Source organism: Pristiophorus japonicus, chromosome 2 (genome assembly GCF_044704955.1).
Source record: "Pristiophorus japonicus isolate sPriJap1 chromosome 2, sPriJap1.hap1, whole genome shotgun sequence".
NCBI lineage: Eukaryota > Metazoa > Chordata > Chondrichthyes > Pristiophoridae > Pristiophorus > Pristiophorus japonicus.
Window position 1 is genome coordinate 68,150,153 of NC_091978.1, and position 18,921 is coordinate 68,169,073.

The 18,921-nt window shown below is 39.6% G+C and overlaps 1 protein-coding gene across 12 annotated transcripts in view; it reads left to right on the forward strand.

Annotated features, from left to right (window-relative positions):
* nedd4l (NEDD4 like E3 ubiquitin protein ligase) overlaps positions 1 to 18,921 on the forward strand; it is a 614,975-nt gene that overhangs the window by 582,463 nt on the left and 13,591 nt on the right. For all 12 annotated transcript variants that reach the window (XR_011588609.1, XR_011588608.1, XM_070867774.1 and 9 more), the window contains 7 exons: positions 513 to 583; positions 1,703 to 1,798; positions 2,530 to 2,603; positions 3,664 to 3,724; positions 5,295 to 5,354; positions 9,707 to 9,814; positions 18,789 to 18,885. Coding sequence is in view for 10 of the 12 variants with exons in the window: in XM_070867774.1 (XP_070723875.1) it covers positions 513 to 583; positions 1,703 to 1,798; positions 2,530 to 2,603; positions 3,664 to 3,724; positions 5,295 to 5,354; positions 9,707 to 9,814; positions 18,789 to 18,885 (567 nt within the window). In the remaining 2 variants the exon portion in view is untranslated. The remainder of the gene's footprint in view (positions 1 to 512; positions 584 to 1,702; positions 1,799 to 2,529; positions 2,604 to 3,663; positions 3,725 to 5,294; positions 5,355 to 9,706; positions 9,815 to 18,788; positions 18,886 to 18,921) is intronic.

Genomic DNA, 18,921 nt, shown 5'->3' on the forward strand with positions numbered 1-18,921 from the left:
TTGGCATGTGTGACAGAAGACATGAATTCAAGAGTAATAACCAGCAGATATCAATGAGAGCTGGCAGGATAGCAGGGTCTTCTGGTATCTGTGTCCAACTGGGTTATGATGATATTTGATTAGTTGTCTTATGATTTCATGTTTTATTTAACCAACTTTCATAAAATAATAAAAGAATTCTGATACATTGCTAGCACGTAAGTAATCACCAAAGGATGTGTGATGTGAGATTTCTTCAATTGAGGCCACAGGAAAATGTGTTCCAAATACACTGTTCCAACATGTCAAACCACTACCTGGAGATTGGGGTAAATGAGGTGCTTTTCCAAGTTTCTGCCGCAGCCGTAAATCCTGGTGGGTGAATATTAATGTTGTTTTCACTGTCAACGAAAATCACAAAATTGAACATTTGCAGGTTTTGCTCCAAGTGCACCTGATAGCACCTGACTAATATTGTGGTGCAGCGATCTTTTGAGTTCATGTCCAGTTCATTCAGTTTGCTTTTATTTCAGGCTTCTTTATCAGGCCATTTTACAAGATGATGTTGGGAAAATCCATCACACTGAAAGATATGGAGTCAGTGGTGAGTACAAAAGCAACTTTACGAGTTACTGCACGTCATCCATTGGACAATGATAAGAAATCAGTCACTATCTGATCCACAAGCCCCTGAAGAGTTTCACTCTGAAATTTGTTGGAAATTCTGACTTTCTTTTCTCTCTCTCTCTCTCTCTCTCTCTTAGTGATACACGGTCACTGCTCATTTTCGAGTGCATGGATACACTGCAACGTGCTGTGCCACTGCATTGCTTATAGTTACATCACATTATAAACTATGCTAATAAATTTGATTTTACCCAAACTTTGATCTACAGCCTGGGTGGAGCAAGACATTAAAACTAGAGTTTTAATTTTTAAGACTGCTACCTCTTGTGGGAATTTTGTTTTTGTTTTAAGTAATATTTCTGAATACTATCGAACTAGATCTTGTTGCAAGTGGAATTAAGATTTCTCTCAGCTGCTATATGTACAAAACATCAGAGGGCATTTGACAATTCAGTATGCTAAGCAGATACAGTAAACTGAAAGAGATTTGAATGGCATCCTGTCTTATCAGCAAAGCATTAGTAGTTTATGTACATCCATGTATGAACAATCTGTATATCTTAGTTCTTTATTTTGTGAACGACCTTTTTTCAGTTGTGTTATAAGTCTTTTTATCTGCCTAGCAGCCACCATCATAACACTCACATTTTGTTGAGCAACTTAACATGGCATGACAGGAAGAGAGGAGTTTTACAAAATTTATACAGAGCGGTAGTGCAATGACATCAGTGACGAATGATGTGTTACTGAAAATAAATGTACCATTTAAATTGAGCCATTGATTTCCTATTCATAGTTATTTTTTTGTAGTAAAACTGCCTCAATGCATATATTCTTTCACATCATTACAAATATGTTAGTGGTTCATGACGTTTTATTTTACTGCATCATTTCTAATTTAGCATTACATGCTATTAGTGAAATGTATGCTGTTAACCGGACCATGTGTTTATCGTGTGTTTACTTTCTTAAATATTGTTGTATTTGGGGATGACCCATCCCAGTAATTGTTACAATCAGACTGTTGCCGCATACAGTTTGTTTTTGTCCTTCGTGCGCTCCATAAATCCTTTACATTCTTGTTGCTTTGTTTTAGGATGGCGAATATTTCAATTCTTTAAGATGGATTCTTGAAAATGACCCCACTGAGCTGGATCTCAGATTTTGTATAGATGAAGAAAATTTTGGGCAGGTATGCAGACTTCTCGCCTCTTAAGTTTCAAGAGTGCAGTATTTCAAGTTAATCATCCTAATGAAACTTATAATTAAACCATGTAAATTGAGCCTTGGAGAACTCCAGTAACATCAATTTACCAAAATTGAAACGAGTAATCTTGTGTGGTTCACCAGATTTTTTTTTCCCTTCAAATTTTAATGAATTGTCACGATTATTTCCTAAATGGACCGATGCCTTGAAAAGTCGCTAACTCTTGTGATATACCTGATGGGTTCCTGCAATGGCTTTTTGTCAAACAAGGGCAGTAGTGACCTTCATTACCATTGATAATGCTGTGCAGATGGCTCACCATCTCCTGACGCTTTCATGGAGCAGGTGATATACCTGAGTCATAGCCTCTGTCTGAGCCCCACAATGACAAGTCAGCTGATGTGTTACATCTGCTGACTTGGGGTAGTTTGCTCTCTGAGTGATACATCTCTGAGTCACCTTTGCGTGCGTTATTGACTTGCTGCTGCACAAAGCTACAATGACAGTAACAGCCCATTGCTGCATACCAGAAAGCTCTTAGTTGTGTGATTAATACTTTTAAGTATTTATTTTAATGTTCATTTCTTTAAAATAAATGGAATGTTACATGAGGTTTGAATGACAGTAATCACAGCTTGCTTTTTTTTTGTTTGAGTATCATCATCTTGCCAGCCTCTCTGTTGTGTAACTTTACTAATTTGGCTTGTCCTTTGTAGACCTATCAAGTGGATCTGAAACCCAATGGTTCAGACATGGTGGTTACTAATGAAAACAAAAGGGAGTATATAGAGTAAGTGCATATATACTTCATTTAACCATCTTCCCCTTTTCATTATTTTCTTTGTGCCCTTCCCCCACATATACACTGTTTTCTCCCAACTCTCGTTTTGTAACTGATTTTCTTCTGGGCTACTGTGAATTAGTACTTTAAATATTACGTTAATTATTTTGGAAATACGAATTAAAATAAAAGGTGTGTATGGAGGTTTGAATGGAGCCAGAATTTACAGCACATCAATGTCCCAAACCAACAGAAGGTTTAATGAGGCTTGTGCTAGTCCACAGCAGAGGCTCAAAAATGAAATTTTTCTTCTTCACAAAATGTGCTCCACTGTAATTCGAGCCTGCGTGCCTAACCAATTGTAATAACTAATTTTAAAATCGTAAAAAGATATAACAGAAATTGTCTGTTTACTGTTCCGGTTTAGGCTATTGCAACAATAAAAGTTTTACTGCTGTTTGGGTTGCATTTTACAATAACATAAGTCACAAAAATAATGGAGAGCATTTGGCCCAGATAGCTGATGCTTCCATTCTCCCACTGTAGTACCTAACTATCTCTTGAATGATACCAACGTTTTTTTTCCTTCACTAACCTACCTGGTGCATTTTTTTAAGGTATTAGTTATGCTTGGTATGAAGAAGTGTTTCTTAGTAACAGTCCTAAACTTGTCTTATACCAGTTTGTATCTATGTCCCTTTGTTCAGCAGTTGTTGTTTAACTTGAAATAATGCTGAAAATTAGCCTTTTCTATCTCGCTTACTATCTTGTATATCACGATAAAATCTCCTCTCATTTGCCTCCCTTTAGAGTTGAAGTCCAATCATTTCTAACCTTTCCTCGTAGTTCAGTCTTCTAACACTGGGACTCAACATTGTGGCCTCTCTCTGCACCATTTCAGTGTTTATTTCAATACTACAGCGTGTGAACTCAAAACTAGCAATCCGTTAGCCCAGAGAGGCTTTGTTTTCTCAAACTATTGAAACATTAAAAAGCTAAAGAGAAATAAAATTATGCAGTATTCTAGCCTGCCTCTGGGTTTATTTTTACTTTGTTTCTCCATACACAGCTTAGTCATTCAATGGAGGTTTGTAAATCGGGTGCAGAAGCAGATGAACGCCTTCATGGAGGTAACGGGTCGTTTTTGTAAAGTAGAACTGAATATTCATCTGGAATTGTTTCATATGCCAACAACTGTTAACCTATTCATAACTCGTAAGCTGTTAACTAGAATGAAATGTACACGTCAGGATCTCTAGTTGTGTATTTTGGAATTTCAAGTGCCCTGCTTTCCACAAGAATGTTTGTGGGATGAAATTTTATATTTTCCCTCCAGTGGAGTTTTATGTTTCCCCTCCCTGCAAAAACATGTCTTTTATGCAAGCTTTAAAGTTGTTTGAATAATTGTGCAGTTCAGTTAAATATTAACAGCCACTGGGAAAGGAGGCATGTGTGCAGTGGTTTACAAATACCACAAGGTGGTGCTCAGTGCACTTTACATCAAATATTTCACTTTGTGCAGGCAGCGTCGAACATAACTGACTTAACTATTTTAGTTTCAGCACAATGATTGTACAGTAATGTGGGCTAGTGGTCCCTGTGTCATCCAGAGTGTGCCAGCTCTTGAATGTTGATGTAGATAAAGAAGGTAAATGTATATTTGGAGTAAGCTGAACAAAGCAATGGTGTGCGCTGCTGATGTACAGTAACATAAGTAGACCATAGGGCCCCTTGAGTCTGCTCTGCCATTCAATAAGATCATGGCTGATCATCGACCTCAACTCCACAATCCCAGCCGATCTCCATATCCCTTGATTCCCCTAGACTTTCAAAATCTAGATGTAAACAATGGCCTTAATCTGTAAATATTTCTTTATACAGCGTAGTCAGTGCATTGCTGTAGCTCATTGAAGAGTTATGGAGTGGTAGAATGGGAGTTCACATTTTTGATTCCTCTTGTGGCCAGATGTAAGGGATGCTAAGCAGAGGCCAGGCATTTCCTCACAAGGAATTAGGAAAAAAAATGCTGCTTTTGTGAAACGTAACTTCCAGTTTTATGCCAAATTGGAAAATTAGCAGCCTACCTTATTCACTGGGAATAGTAAATTGTGTAAGGACCTCTGAGGAAAAAGCAGATGAATTTTCAAACATGTCCTTATTAATAATGCTTGTCTAATTTAGATCTCCAAATGTCCTTAACAACCAATAGTAGCTGTCAATAGGATTTAGATAGACAGGTTGAACCTCCCTTATCCGGAACTGTCGGAGCCTGGCCTGTTCTGGATAAGGAATTTTTCCAGACGAGGGGTGGTCACGTTAAATTGGATGGTACAGGTACTGAGCAAGGGGATATCAGGGCTGTCTGGCTTAGGGTTGGGAGTGCGGCAAAGCGATTATGAGGGCTGGGGGGCGGGGGGGGGGGGTTGGCGGTGGTTGCAGAAGTCGGCAGCGAGGAAGGACTTCAATTTGTTCGTGTCGGAGTTCTGCGCATGTGCCACCTGGTGGCCAGAAATGGTTCTGGATGAGGGGTGGTTCCGGATAAGGGAGTTCTGGATAAGGGAAGTTGAACCTGTATATATTATATAGGTTCAACCATATATAAATATATATATATATATATGAACTTGTTTGGTATAGTGTTCATAATGTTTTTGTACACATGTGGTGATACTTTTTTCTTTCATTGAAATCCATTTACAGGGCTTCACGGAACTCATTCCTATTGACTTGATTAAAATATTTGATGAAAATGAACTTGAGGTTAGTGTTTCTCACTTTTTCTCTCCAGTATAACTTTGAATTTCTTCCCCAAATTCCAATAATTTGGAAGTTTTAAAATACAGTCTACTGCTAATTTGGAGTTATTTTCTTGCAGAAGATTTAAATCATCCAGTGAATCAGATGAAGCACAGGAGCCATCTTTGCATAATTTCAATTCGAATCGATGCGATAATTCAAATTTAACAAGTTCACAGTTAGAGTAGGCTGTAGTCAAACTTCGTCTATATTCATGTTCACATTTAAAACACAAATTTGTTTTAGAAACATAGAAACATAGAAAATAGGTGCAGGAGTAGGCCATTCTGCCCTTCGAGCCTGCACCCCATTCAATAAGATCATGGCTAATCATTCACCTCAGTATCCCTTTCCTGCTTTCTCTCCATACCCTTTAATCCCTTTAGCCGTAATGGCCATATCTAACTCCCTCTTGAATATATCCAATGAACTGGCATCAACAACTCTCCACAGTTGGGAATTCCATAGGTTAACAACTCTGAGTGAAGAAGTTTCTCCTCATCTCAGTCTTAAATGGCCCACCCCTTATCGTTAGACTATGTCCTCTGGTTCTGGATTTCCCCAACATCGGGAACATTCTTCCTGCATCTAACCTGTCCAGTCCCGTCAGAATTTTATATGTTTCGATATATATCCTTCTAAACTCCAGTGAATAAAGGCCCAGTTGATCCAGTCTCTCCTCATATGTCAGTCCTGCCATCCCGGGACTCTGTCTGGTGAATCTTCGCTGCACTCCCTCAAAAGCAAGAACGTCCTTCCTCAGATTAGGAGACCAAAACTGAACACAACATTCCAGTTGAGGCCTCACCAAGGCCCTGTACATCTGCAGTAAGACCTCCCTGCTCTTATACTCAAATCACCTAGCTATGAAGGCCAACATACTATTTGCCTGCTGTACCAGTATACCAACTTTCAATGACTGATGTACCATGACACCCAGGTCTCGTTGCACCTCCCCTTTTCCTAATCTGCCGCCTTTCAGATAATATTCTGCCTTTGTGTTTTTGCCCCCAAAGTGGATAACCTCACATTTATCCACATTATACTGCATCTGCCATGCATTTGCCCACTCACCTAACCTGTCCAAGTCAGCGTGCAGCCTCTTAGCATCCTGCTCACAGTTCACACCGCCCCCCCAGCTTAGTGTCATCTGCAAACTTGGAGATATTACACTCAATTCCTTCATCTAAATCATTAATGTATATTGTAAATAGCTGGGGTCCCAGCTATTTTGTACTTGCATGCATAAATGTTTGCTGATGAGCTCACAATGATGGTTTAATACTAACTATAGGAGTTGATTTGAAGCTGCAGGATTGGGCCGCCTTCACTGTTACACTGCATAGAATTATGTTGAGTCTACAGCACTGAAACAGGCCGCTCGGCTCAACTTATCTATGCAAAAGTTTGTGCTGCAAACGAGTCTCCTCCTACCTCTCCTCATCTAACCCTATTAGCATATCCTTCTATTCCTTTCTCCCTCATGCTTATCTAGCTTTCCTTTAAATGCATCTATGCTATTCACCTCAACTCCTCATTCTTCCAATTCTTTGGGTAAAGAAATTTCTCCTGAATTCTCTATTGGATTTATTAGTGACTATCTTGTAAATAGGCTCCTAGTTTTGGTCTTTCCCACAAGTGGAAACATCTTCTCTGTGTCTACCCTATCAAACCCTTTCATAATCTTGAAGGCCTCTATCAGGTCACCCCTCAGCCTTCTCGTTTCTAGAGAAAAGAAACCAACTTGTTCAGCCTTTTCTGATAAGTATATCCTCTCCGTTCTGGTATCATGTGGTGAATCTTTTTTACACTTACTCCAGTACCTCTATCAAATGTTGTTTTATAACACTCCTGTGAAGCACCTCAGGACGTTTTACTATGTTAAAGGTGCTATATAAATACAAGTTGTTTATCATTTTTATAAAATGGAGATCAGAACTGTGCATAATGCTTCAAGTGTGGTTTAAGATGCAAGTTGTAAGACAACTTCTCTGTTTTTCAGTTCTATTATAGAAATGAAGCTCAGTGCTTCGTTTGCTTTACTTATGGCCTTATTAACATGCGTCGCTACTTTCTTTTACACTGATAGGCAATTAACATGGCAGAGTTTGTTTTTTTTAGTTATAGTTAGGTTTTGTTGGTTTCATTCTTGATGAGGTTAAATATATTAATATAACCTGGGCTTATGTTTTATTTAAGAAAAATCTGCCTACTTCAAATGGCAGAGAATAGTTTGACATTCAGTGCTGTAGAGAAGCTTCAGTTCTTAAACCATAATTTTTCCAATGTAATAGTATGACTGCAATTCTATTCAGAATTCTGGTGGATGCAGAAGTAGTATTGCAGTGTTTCTAATTAATACTTAATATTTTCTAATCAATTTGGTTTACTTGAAAAGCCCACATCTGATTACTGCCAGGCAAAGCTGATAAGGTGAAAACAGATTACAGGTTGAACTTCCTTTATCCGGAACCCTCTGGCCCTGGCCTGTTCTGGATAAGGGATTTTTCTGGATGAGGGTTGGTCATGTTAAATTGGATGGTACAGGTACTGAGCAAGAGGATACGGCTTGGGGGCTGGGAGTGCGGCAGAGAGATCATGGGGGGGGGGGGGTAGGGTGGTGGGCGGTGGATCGCGGGGTCAGGCCAACGATTGCGGGAGTCGGCAGTGAAGAAGGACTTCAGTTTGTTCATGTCAGAGTTCTGCGCATGCGCCACCCGGTGGCTAGGAATGGTTCTGGATGAGGGGTGGTTCTGGATAAGGGAGGTTCAACCTGTACTACTATTATAGCATTGTATACCAGAGTATTGTATTTCTGAACATCAAACCAGAATTTGAATTCCAATCCAATGTCTTTGTTGCAGCTCAAGAGGGACACATTGAATGATGTGTGCGTCAGCCTGATTATAGTGAGCTCCTCAACTTCCACCAAAAGATGAAAAGCCACTATGTGTCCGTGTACCTACATGCATGTACAGTCATGCAGCTAGTATAAATTGGTCAAGCAAATCAGCTGGGGTCATGTTCTAATGACACTGCTGCATAGAAATTGAATGGCTGACATCCTGATCTCGCGATGATTTGAATTCTGAGGTGTTGTATTAACAGTGCCTGTTACACTTAGTCCACACAATATTGATCTACCACCAGACTGCAGTGGTCTTGAGTGGATCAGAGTTAGGGATGGAGCCGAAGCAGTGTAAGATAAGCGAGACTCGAATATTTAAATATTGAATATATGCATCTGTGGGCAAAAAAATAGTTGACTAACTAGGGAATTAAATGACATCTACTTTCTAGCTTCCTTTAAGGGATATGTCTCTCTTTGTTTTGCATACCTCAAACAGTTGACTAATGAGTAGAATTCAGTCTGTCCTTGAGCAAAACTGTCTTGTTCTCCTAACTATAAGAAGGTAGCTTGATTGGATGGTGATAGCAACAAAACATTGAAGTAAAGAGCGGTTAATTTAGTGGGAGAAAGGATGGGGCTCTGTTGACTAGTATTAATTTTGATTCACTAACCAAGATAAATTGCTGAATTACACCCTTGATGTAAAGGAGTTCTCCTGCTGCTCTGGCCAACATGTATGCCTCAACTACCACAGTCAAATAGATTAACTGATCGCATAATCCTCCTGTGAAGTGCCTTGGGATATTTCACTATGTTAAAGGTGCTATATCAATACAAGTTGTTGTTGATCATTTATTTCATTCATTGTTTGTGGGACATCAGTATGAGGCAACTTGGCTACTGTTTGCCTGCCTAACTTCAAAGGTAGCTTATTGGTTATGGAGTGCTTTGAGACACCCTGAGGTCATGGATATTACTATATGAATGCAGGTTCTTTTTTTAAATAGTTTGAGAGTATTGAACTGTGAAGATGTCACTGCTTTTATTGTGGTGGGAGGAGCTTGTAGAAAGATTTCTGGTTTGATTCAAAAATAGTTTAACCTCTTGGCTTTTTTATGGTTTAAAAAAATTATTTCTCTTGCTTAAATGCTTCCTGCTAAATGCAATACCTTTAGTGTTGTTTTCCTGTCCTGAGTTTCCTGGTGATTCATAATTTTTCATAATAAATAAGATTAGGTGGAAGGGAAAGGCCACAAACCTTTAAATTGTGTTTAATTTTGAAAACGATGACCATTGAATTCATGATTGCTTTTCATTGAGGTTGAAAAGCTGAACTGGAAAATTAACTTTGTTGGCATTGAGACTTTTTTTTAAACAGACAAAGTGTATGTAAACATATTGCCTATGTTTTGGAACAGATTTAAGTTGTGACATTTATGTTAATGTGTATTTGGTTTTCTTTTAGTTGCTAATGTGTGGTCTTGGAGATGTGGATGTCAATGATTGGAGGCAGCACACGGTCTACAAGAACAGCTACTGTACAAACCACCCGGTCATTCAGTGGTACTGGAAGGTGATGTATAATAAAACAATTCAAATATAACAGCGAGCCTTAATTTTGTTCTCTGGAAAATATTTACAGACCTGTAAAATTGGACTTGCAGTAGTGTTTGCACCAGAGTTTACCGCTCTAAAATGTATTGATGTTTTTTTGAGAGTATAGAATATGGTTTATTAATAAACACTTCAATCGCAGGGATGCATTACTTTACCGGAGGATTGACATTAAACATTCCCCTGTATAAATGGATCTGCACACCAATATTTCTGTGCTACTAGCTAAATTAAGCAGAGAATCAAATTATAGGAGCTTAAAGCTGCTATTTACATGGAAGCAGTAGAACTATACTTGTTGTTGCATTGATGCCACAATCAGCATTCCTGGTGAGGAGTGGCGCTCACAAGGAGTTCAGGTCAGGAAAGTATGCACTCTCCTACATCTCAATTGGCAACCAATGTTCTCTATAAATTTCCTTTGTACTGGGCGGGCTACCCACTACTTTTTTTGTTCATGGGCAGTTTACATTTTAAAACCATTATCAACTGACGAAGTTGTGAGCGGCCTGTTTATTTCAATGCGCGGTATGTTCCAGATTGCTGCGCTGCCGTGCACATGCGCATCTGGCAACCCGATCTTGAAGCAGGTCTCGGGCATTGCAGTAATATGACATTCACATTACAAGTTGTTTTTTTTTTATGCTGGCTTAACAATGAGGTGGAAGACGATGGCTGCTCTTTCTCTGTCTCTTCCTCCCACTTGTCACCACCACGTGGATTGTGATTGCAAACCTGCTAGGCTATTCTCTGGCTGTCCACATAAAGGCCACATCTATTTCAGATCACAGCAGCTAACATGAAGGCTTCTAGATCAGTGTTGGCCAATGGAAATTGGCGACATCCACAGCTACGGCAGTACCATATTAGTTACACGCATTGTTTTACTAGAAAACCACCTTAATACGCTCACACAATACAGGTAAATATACTTCTCTTTTTTTTAACTTAACAAACATCTACCACCATTCAGTAACCAACGAAGTAAAACACTCGCACACTCTGCTTTTCATCTTACCATTTTATCAACAAATGCATAAAAAGGTTAAAGTACACATGCCTACGCCACACAATTATGAGTATTGAAATCATATGCCTAAGGACGATGTCTGTTTCTTAATTTACTGATCAGGACTGCAATTAGCCACATCTGGATTTCCAATTAGCTGTATGTAGCTCTTGGCTAATGTACTGGACAACACTGTTTTAGATCATGTTGTTTGGTAACAATGAAATGATTTTCTGGATCGCCAAAGCAACAGGTTAGCATGACCTCCACTAAGCAGGACTTTCAAATGTCCTTGGTCCAATCAGTTTTACACTCGCTGCCAGACCACGCATCCATGTATATGAAGAAAATATTTGAAAATTGTGTTGTATTATTTATAAAATCATTCATCTAACCTCGCATCTGAGGTTCTAGAGAATTTGGCCCCTGCAGATTCTCTTGGAAGGTGCTCCTTCAGTGAGTGCTAATATGATAGTGACATCAGTAACACTGACGTACTTTTTTGAAATGTGTGTCTAAATCCTGCATTGAGCTCTCTCACGACTAGCGGTGAGGATGACCCTTTGGGTGAGGGGGGAAAGGTAGAATTCTGGCTTGGTGCCCTGGCAAACTCAAAAACTTTGTGTTCTGTTGATAATGCAATGCCGTCCCCTTCAAAAAAATATATATTTTTAATCCTTTTTATTATATTAACTGTCTCAGATGTTTCGTGCTGGAACCATTTCCACACTGAACTTCCTTCTTCAGACCAGCAAAAGTATAAAACAGATTCATTGGACCGAATGGTCTACTCCTGTTCCTATTTTCTTGACACCTATGGAGATCGTTTGCCAATTTCTGTATTTACCTTTCGTGCTGAAAATGTTAATTCTCTTAGTGCTGACAGAAATTTATTGTCTGAATGTAAGAACCTTCTCCTGGCAAACTTCAAACTTCTGGTTCTTTATTATCTTTTAACATCTCTGTCCACTTCTTGAAATAAAGCTGCATAGGAATAGTTTCAGTCCATGTATTTTGAAGAGACTATACTCTCAAAACTGTTCACAACAGAGTGGCAGAAAACATTGGTTTGTCTGTTCTAAATCATCAAGTGCGTGGTATGGACGTACGGTGGTATGGTGGTTTCAAATATTGTCCTTTGAAATCTGTAACATGGGTTTGAATCTAATCCTGCATGAGGGCAAAAAAAAATTTCTGCCAATTCTAAGGATCCTTTCTAAAATTATTCATCTATTAAATCATTTCCTAGGGGTTGAGACTCCACATCATAAAAGTGCCATAATTTGACTCTAAATTGTGAATGTCAGTGAGGTGTTGAAAATGGCTTGTTTTGGAAATAGAAACGCTACACTGGTATGAGAATGTGGGATGGGAGGGGGTGAGGGGCAGGGAGAATGCTCCTTTCAAACGGGAATTAAAGGAATATGCTAAAATAACATCCCACAATTACACACAGCTTTGAAAATGCTGGGAATATAGCATTTCAATCAGGAGGAGAGCTAATCCTTGGTGAGTTTTGAAAACTATTAAAATTTCTGAATCATTTTTAAAATACTAAAGATGGATATTTTGGATCAGTGTATCCTGCAAATCCCCTGGAAGGACAGGCACACCAACATCAGTGTCCTCGTCCAGGCTAACATCCCCAGTACTGAAGCACCGACCACACTCGATCAATTTCGCTGGGCAGGCCACATAATTCGCATGCCAGATAATTCGCATGCCAGATATGGGACGCCCTAAGCAAATGCTTTATGCGGAGCTCCTTCATGGTAAACGAGCCAAAGGAGGACAGTGGAAATGTTATAAAGACACCCTCAAAGCCTCCCTGGTAAAGTGCGACATCACCACTGATACCTGGGAGACCCTGGCCGAAGACCGCCCTAGGTGGAGAAAGTACATCCCGGAGGACGTTGAGCTCTTCGAGTCCCAATGCAAAGAGCATGAAGAGGCCAAGCGCAGGCAGCAGAAGGAGCGCGCGGCAAACCAGCCCCATCGACCCCTTCCCTCGACGAATGTCTGTCCCACCTGTAACAGGGTCTGTGGCTCTCGTATCGGACTGATCAGCCATCAAAGAACTCACTTTGGGAGTGGAAGCAAGTCTTCCTCGATTCCGAGGGACTGCCTATGATGATGATGATGAGAGGCAGTTTTGATAAGTATGCAATGTGTACTGTTCCTAAGATGGAACAGGATACAAGTGTTCTATGTTGTTAACAGGTACAAAAAGTAGAAAACTTTCCATTCCCAGAACCCAATGGAAACAACATTTCACCAAGATATTTTTTGTGGCTAAGGGTATGTTCGCTCCTGGTACCAAAGACCACCAAAAGAAACCAAATTACAGGTTCTTCAACAAGAGTAGCAGCCATAATGTGGGCCAATATGTAATCTTTTAAGAGGAGCAAGTAATCCCACAGTTAAAAATACTCAAAATCGAAGAATTTCTCTCAGAACTCCATGGGCTTCACTTTATATTTTTAATTGTTCATATTTATGTTGTTTGCATTACAGAACTCCTGTGAGTTGATGCATTTAATTGTGCAAATGTTGGAAAGAGATGCAGTAGAGTAACACGAGCCAAAGGAATCCCTTTGCAGTGCCTGCTCTGTAAAACTGGTGTCCCATCGAATCCACTGCTCTCCCCCGCCCCCCCACTCTTGTCACTGCTAAATTTTGCCCATTCTCTTGACCTTCTATTCATTGTAAAACAAAATAGATTTTGAACTGTGTTAACTGAACAATATAGAACCTCGATTTCCATTTTTTGTTATGTGAATTTGATTTTTCAGTTTAATTTTTTTTTAATGAAATGAGCCATACAAAAGATGACATTCTGCCAGGAGTCAATAGGTTTGACTTTTATTTTGACTCGTGTTGCAAAATTTCAGTCCTGCATTCGCAATTTGGAGATGATCCTATCAGGGCTAGTCTGTATCTGAAAGGGCCGCAGTATTTATCTAAGCTTCAGGGTTCAGTGAGCTGAGTTGTGCAATAGTTCTTAATACAGCTCGCAATGTCAACTGTTGGTGACTGGAAACAATTTTTTTCTTAAAAGATCTTTTGTAGGGAAAATTAAGTTTATCTGTTAAAAGAACAAACTGAATATTCTCGTGCAAAATCATTGAGGTGAAAGCATTAATAGTGTTTAACAAAAGAGTCCTTCTCAACGTGCAGTGTTTCTTATTTTGGCAGACTGACTGAATTCACTTGTACTTTTTACACTGAGCCAAACACGTTCAGGAATTGACAGAATGATTGACCGCCCACTGAAACATAACAGTATCAAATGAAGCTTTGCCACATGCTACTGACTTGATAGCTTCTGCATTGCTGCTACCATTTGTCCAGTGTCTACATTTTTGTTCACCTTACTTCTTAACTATACTATCCTCACCTAAAGTGATAACTGAATGCCGAATCATCCCTTTACCTTCAGGCTTATCTGATTTTTGATATTCACAAATAAATACTGAAACAAAATAGTGAATCTAAACACTCTAATACTGCGTTGTTGTAGTTGTTTTAGTTCCAATAAACTCATTGTTCAAATCATTAAATTAATTCACTAATCACTTGAATTCACTAATTGGTTTGAATAAGTGCAAAACAATTTGGACATCAATTGCCATAGATTTTCCTTTGTTAGTTCAAACTAAATAATAAATAGAATAAAAGAACAACAGCCCAGCTTCTCTAATCTCTCCTCATAACTGAAGTCAAATCAAAAATAATTATAGTATTCAATTAAACATAGAAACATAGAAAATAGGTGCAGGAGTATGCCATTCGTCCCTTTGAGCCTGCATCACCATCCAATAAGATCATGGCTGATCATTCACCTCAGTACCTCTTTCCTGTTTTCTCTCCATATCCCTTTAGCTGTAAGGGCCATATCCAACTCCCTCTTGAATATATCCAATGAACTGGCATCAACAACCCTATGCGGTAGGGAATTCCACAGGTTAACAACTCTGAGTGAAGAAGTTTGTCCTCATGTCCTAACTGTCCCGATGTTGGGGAAGTCCAGAACCAGGGGACATAGTCTAAGGATAAGGGGTAAGCCATATAGGACTGAGATGAGGAGTAACTTCTTCACTCAGAGAGTTGTTAACCTGTGGAATTCCCTACCGCAGAGAGTTGTTGATGCCAGTATATTGGATATATTCAAGAGGGAGTTAGATATGGCCCTTACGGCTAAAGGGAATCAAGGGGTATGGATAGAAAGCAGGAAAGGGGTACTGAGGTGAATGATCAGCGATGATCTTATTGAATGGTGGTGCAGGCTCGAAGGGCCGAATGCCCTACTCCTGCAACTATTTTCTAAGTTTCTATGTTACCCCTTATCCTTAGACTGTGTCCCCTGGTTCTGGACTTCCCCAATATCGACAACATTCTTCCTGCATCTAACCTGTACAGTCTTGTCAGAATTTTATATGTTTTTATGAGATCCCTTCTCATCCTTCTAAACTCCAGTGAATACAGGCCCAGTCGATCCAGTCTCTCCTCATATGTCAGTCCTGCCATCCCAGGAATCAGTCTGGTGAACCTTCGTTGTACTCCCTCAATAGGAAGAATGTCCTTCCTCAGGTTGGGAGACTAAAACTGAACACAATATTCCAGGTGAGGCCTCACCAAGGCTCTGTACAACTGCAGTAAGACCTCCCTGCTCCTATATTCAAATCCCCTAGCTATGAAGGCCAACATACCATTTGCCTTCTTCACCACCTGCTGCACCTACATGCCAACTTTCAATGTCTGATGTACCATGACACCCAGGTCCGCTTTTCCTAATCTGCCGCCATTCAGATAATAATCTGCCTTCGTGTTTTTGCCCCCAAAATGGATAACCTCACATTTATCCACATTATACTGCATCTGCCATGCATTTGCACACTCACCTAACCTGTCCAAGTCACCCTGCAGCCTCTTAGCGTCCTCCTCACAGCTCACACCGCCACCCAGCTGAGAGTCATCTGCAAACTTGGAGATATTACACTCAATTCCTTCATCTAAATCATTAATGTATAATGTAAATAACTGAGGTCCCAGCACTGAGCCCTGCGGCACCCCACTAGTCACTGCCTGCCATTCTGAAAAGGACCCGTTTATCCCGACTCTCTGCTTCCTGTCTGCCAACCAGTTCTCTATCCACGTCAGTACATTACCCCAATACCATGTGCTTTAATTTTGCACACCAATCTCTTGTGTGGGACCTTGTCAAAAGCCTTTTGAAAGTCCAAATACACCACATCCACTGGTTTTCCCTTGTCCACGCTACTAGTTACACCCTCAAAAAATTCCAGAAGATTTGTCAAGCATGATTTCCCTTTCATAAATCCATGCTGACTTAGACCGATCCTGTCACTGCCTTCCAAATGCACTGCTAATTCATCTTTAATAATTGATTCCAACATTTTCCCCACTATGATGTCAGGCTAACCGGTCTATAATTATCCATTTTCTCTCCCTCCTTTTTTAAAAAGTGCTGTTACATTAGCTACCCTCCAGTCCATAGGAACTGATCCAGAGTCGATAGACTGTTATAAAATGATCACCAATGCATCCACTATTTCTTGGGCCACTTCCTTAAGTACTCTGGGATGCAGACTATCAGGCCCTGGGGATTTATCGGCCTTCAATCCCATCAATTTCCATAACACAATTTCCTGACTAATAAGGATTTCCTTCAGTTCCTCCTTCTCGCTAGACCCTCGGTCCCCTAGTATTTCCGGAAGGTTATTTGTGTCTTCCTTCGTGAAGATAGAACCAAAGTATTTGTTTAACTGGTCCGCCATTTCTTTGTTCCCCATTATAAATTCACCTGAATCTGACTGCAAGGGACCTACGTTTGTCTTCACTAATCTTTTTCTCTTCACATATCGATAGAAGCTTTTGCAGTCAGTTTTGATGTTCCCAGCAAGCTTCCTCCCATACTCTATTTTCCCCCTCCTAATTAAACCCTTTGTCCACCTCTGCGGAATTCTAAATTTCTCCCAATCCTCAGGTTTGCTGCTTTTTCTGGCCAATTTATATGACTTTTCCTTGGATTTAACACTATCCTTAATTACCTTTGTTAGCCACGGTTGAGCCACCTTCCCTGTTTTATTTTTACTCCAGACAGGGATGTACAATTGTTGAAATTTATCCATGTGATCTTTAAATGTTTGCCATTGCCTATCCACCGTCAATCCCTTAAGTATCATTCGCCAGTCTATTCTAGCCAATTCACGTCTCATACCACCGAAGTTACCTTTCCTTAAGTTCAGGACCCTAGTCTCTGAATTAACTGTGTCGCTCTCCATCTTAAAGAATTCTACCATATTATGGTCACTCTTCCCCAAGGGGCCTCACACCACAAGATTGCTAATTAGTCTTTCTCGTTACACATTACACAAATTTAAACATGCTGTGCATTTATAGCAATGATTGGTTAAATTACCGTTGCGACGTGACTTCCAAAATACCGTATTCCAGAAGTAAATTCTGACTGCTATTTTTATTTATTTAAGGGTACCACCTTTTCCTTTTCCTTCACAAAGCATAGAAAATGCAGTGTTTTCGCCATGAAAGATGTCCATTTTGCTGCCTGTGGCTTTGACGTTTATATTCATCAATCGCAGTTAGTTTTATTGCCTCGTGTGCCATCTCAAAATCAATTAAAGCATAATGCTTTATTTAATAAAAGCACATTCTATACTCCAGGTCAGAGAGGGGACTACAGTTCCAGGATTCAGCCACTGGAAACCACTTTTTGTGTCTTCTATGTTCTGAATATTGAAGGCAGTGTAGTCCATTGTGAGTACTGTACTCTTGGTTGATGAGGGAGACATAAGTGGCAAGTTCTCTTAAAATCCTTCAGCAGTAACCAGCCACAATCTACTTTAGAATCATGATACACCATACACTTTTGCTGCTGAAGCATTTCTGCTGTTTCCTGACTGGTGTTCCCCTGCCAGCAACTTTGCACTTAACCTTCATCCAGTGGGACAGTATGCTTTCCTCTGATAAGATACCTTAGTTGTGTATACACATACGTAGAATTAGGATTTAGTTTATTCTTGAAGTTTTTGGTTTCTTTTTACTTCTCGATCACTTGTAGACTTGTACTCTAGCTAGAAATAATGAAATGGTTAAAAGTTGTTCATTCCCGTGAAGGTTTAGGGTTTAATGTGTTAGAATACAATTTAGCTGACACTGTAGTTTAATAGTTTGCTGAAACCGCAGGATGTATGCTTCATGTCCTTTGACTTATTTTTGTGGCCACATTGTGAAACAAGATAGCCAAGGCAGTTTTGAGATAGGAAGTGGAACAGTGGAGACAGAATGGTAAACAGGTTGGCATCTGTTGTTTTGAAGGAAATTTTTCCTTTTTGGGGTCTTGTTCACAATAACATTTGTCATTGCCATAATGAATGCTATAAAGATCTTGAGCTTTTCTTAACAAGTTGTAGAGAGAGTCAGGTTTGAAGAGGATTGACAAGGTTACATCTCCACCTGGGGAAATCGCGGTAATGTTTATTTCTCTCTATGTCTACTGTTTAAAAACTGTGTGTGTGTCTGGACTTGGTCGAGTACAATAAATGGAGAATCATTGCAAAGCTATATTGGGTGTCGGAATCAAACTGAGTCTGACACTTGTAGTGTGAAGGGACCAATGAGGTCACCAAAGTGTCTTGCTCTAGGATTAAAGTTACAACAACATGGTAATAATCAAGTCATTGCTGATACAGTGTACCTCCTTATTTTTTTTTTCAAAACATTTAAATCCTTCCAACTTTTGGGGAATGAAAAAGTAAGTCAGGAAAAACAGTAGATGAATCAATTATGGCCAACATTGTAAGTTTTTTACTTTTGTGGATTAAAAATTAAATGTGCTTCCAACTTTCTTGATTCACTTCATTTGACCTCTGTTTTCTTCTAGGCTGTGTTACTGATGGATGCTGAGAAACGTATCCGACTACTGCAGTTTGTTACTGGAACCTCAAGAGTGCCTATGAATGGGTTTGCTGAGCTATATGGTGTGTTGCTATTTTACTTTGTATGCAAGCTTATCC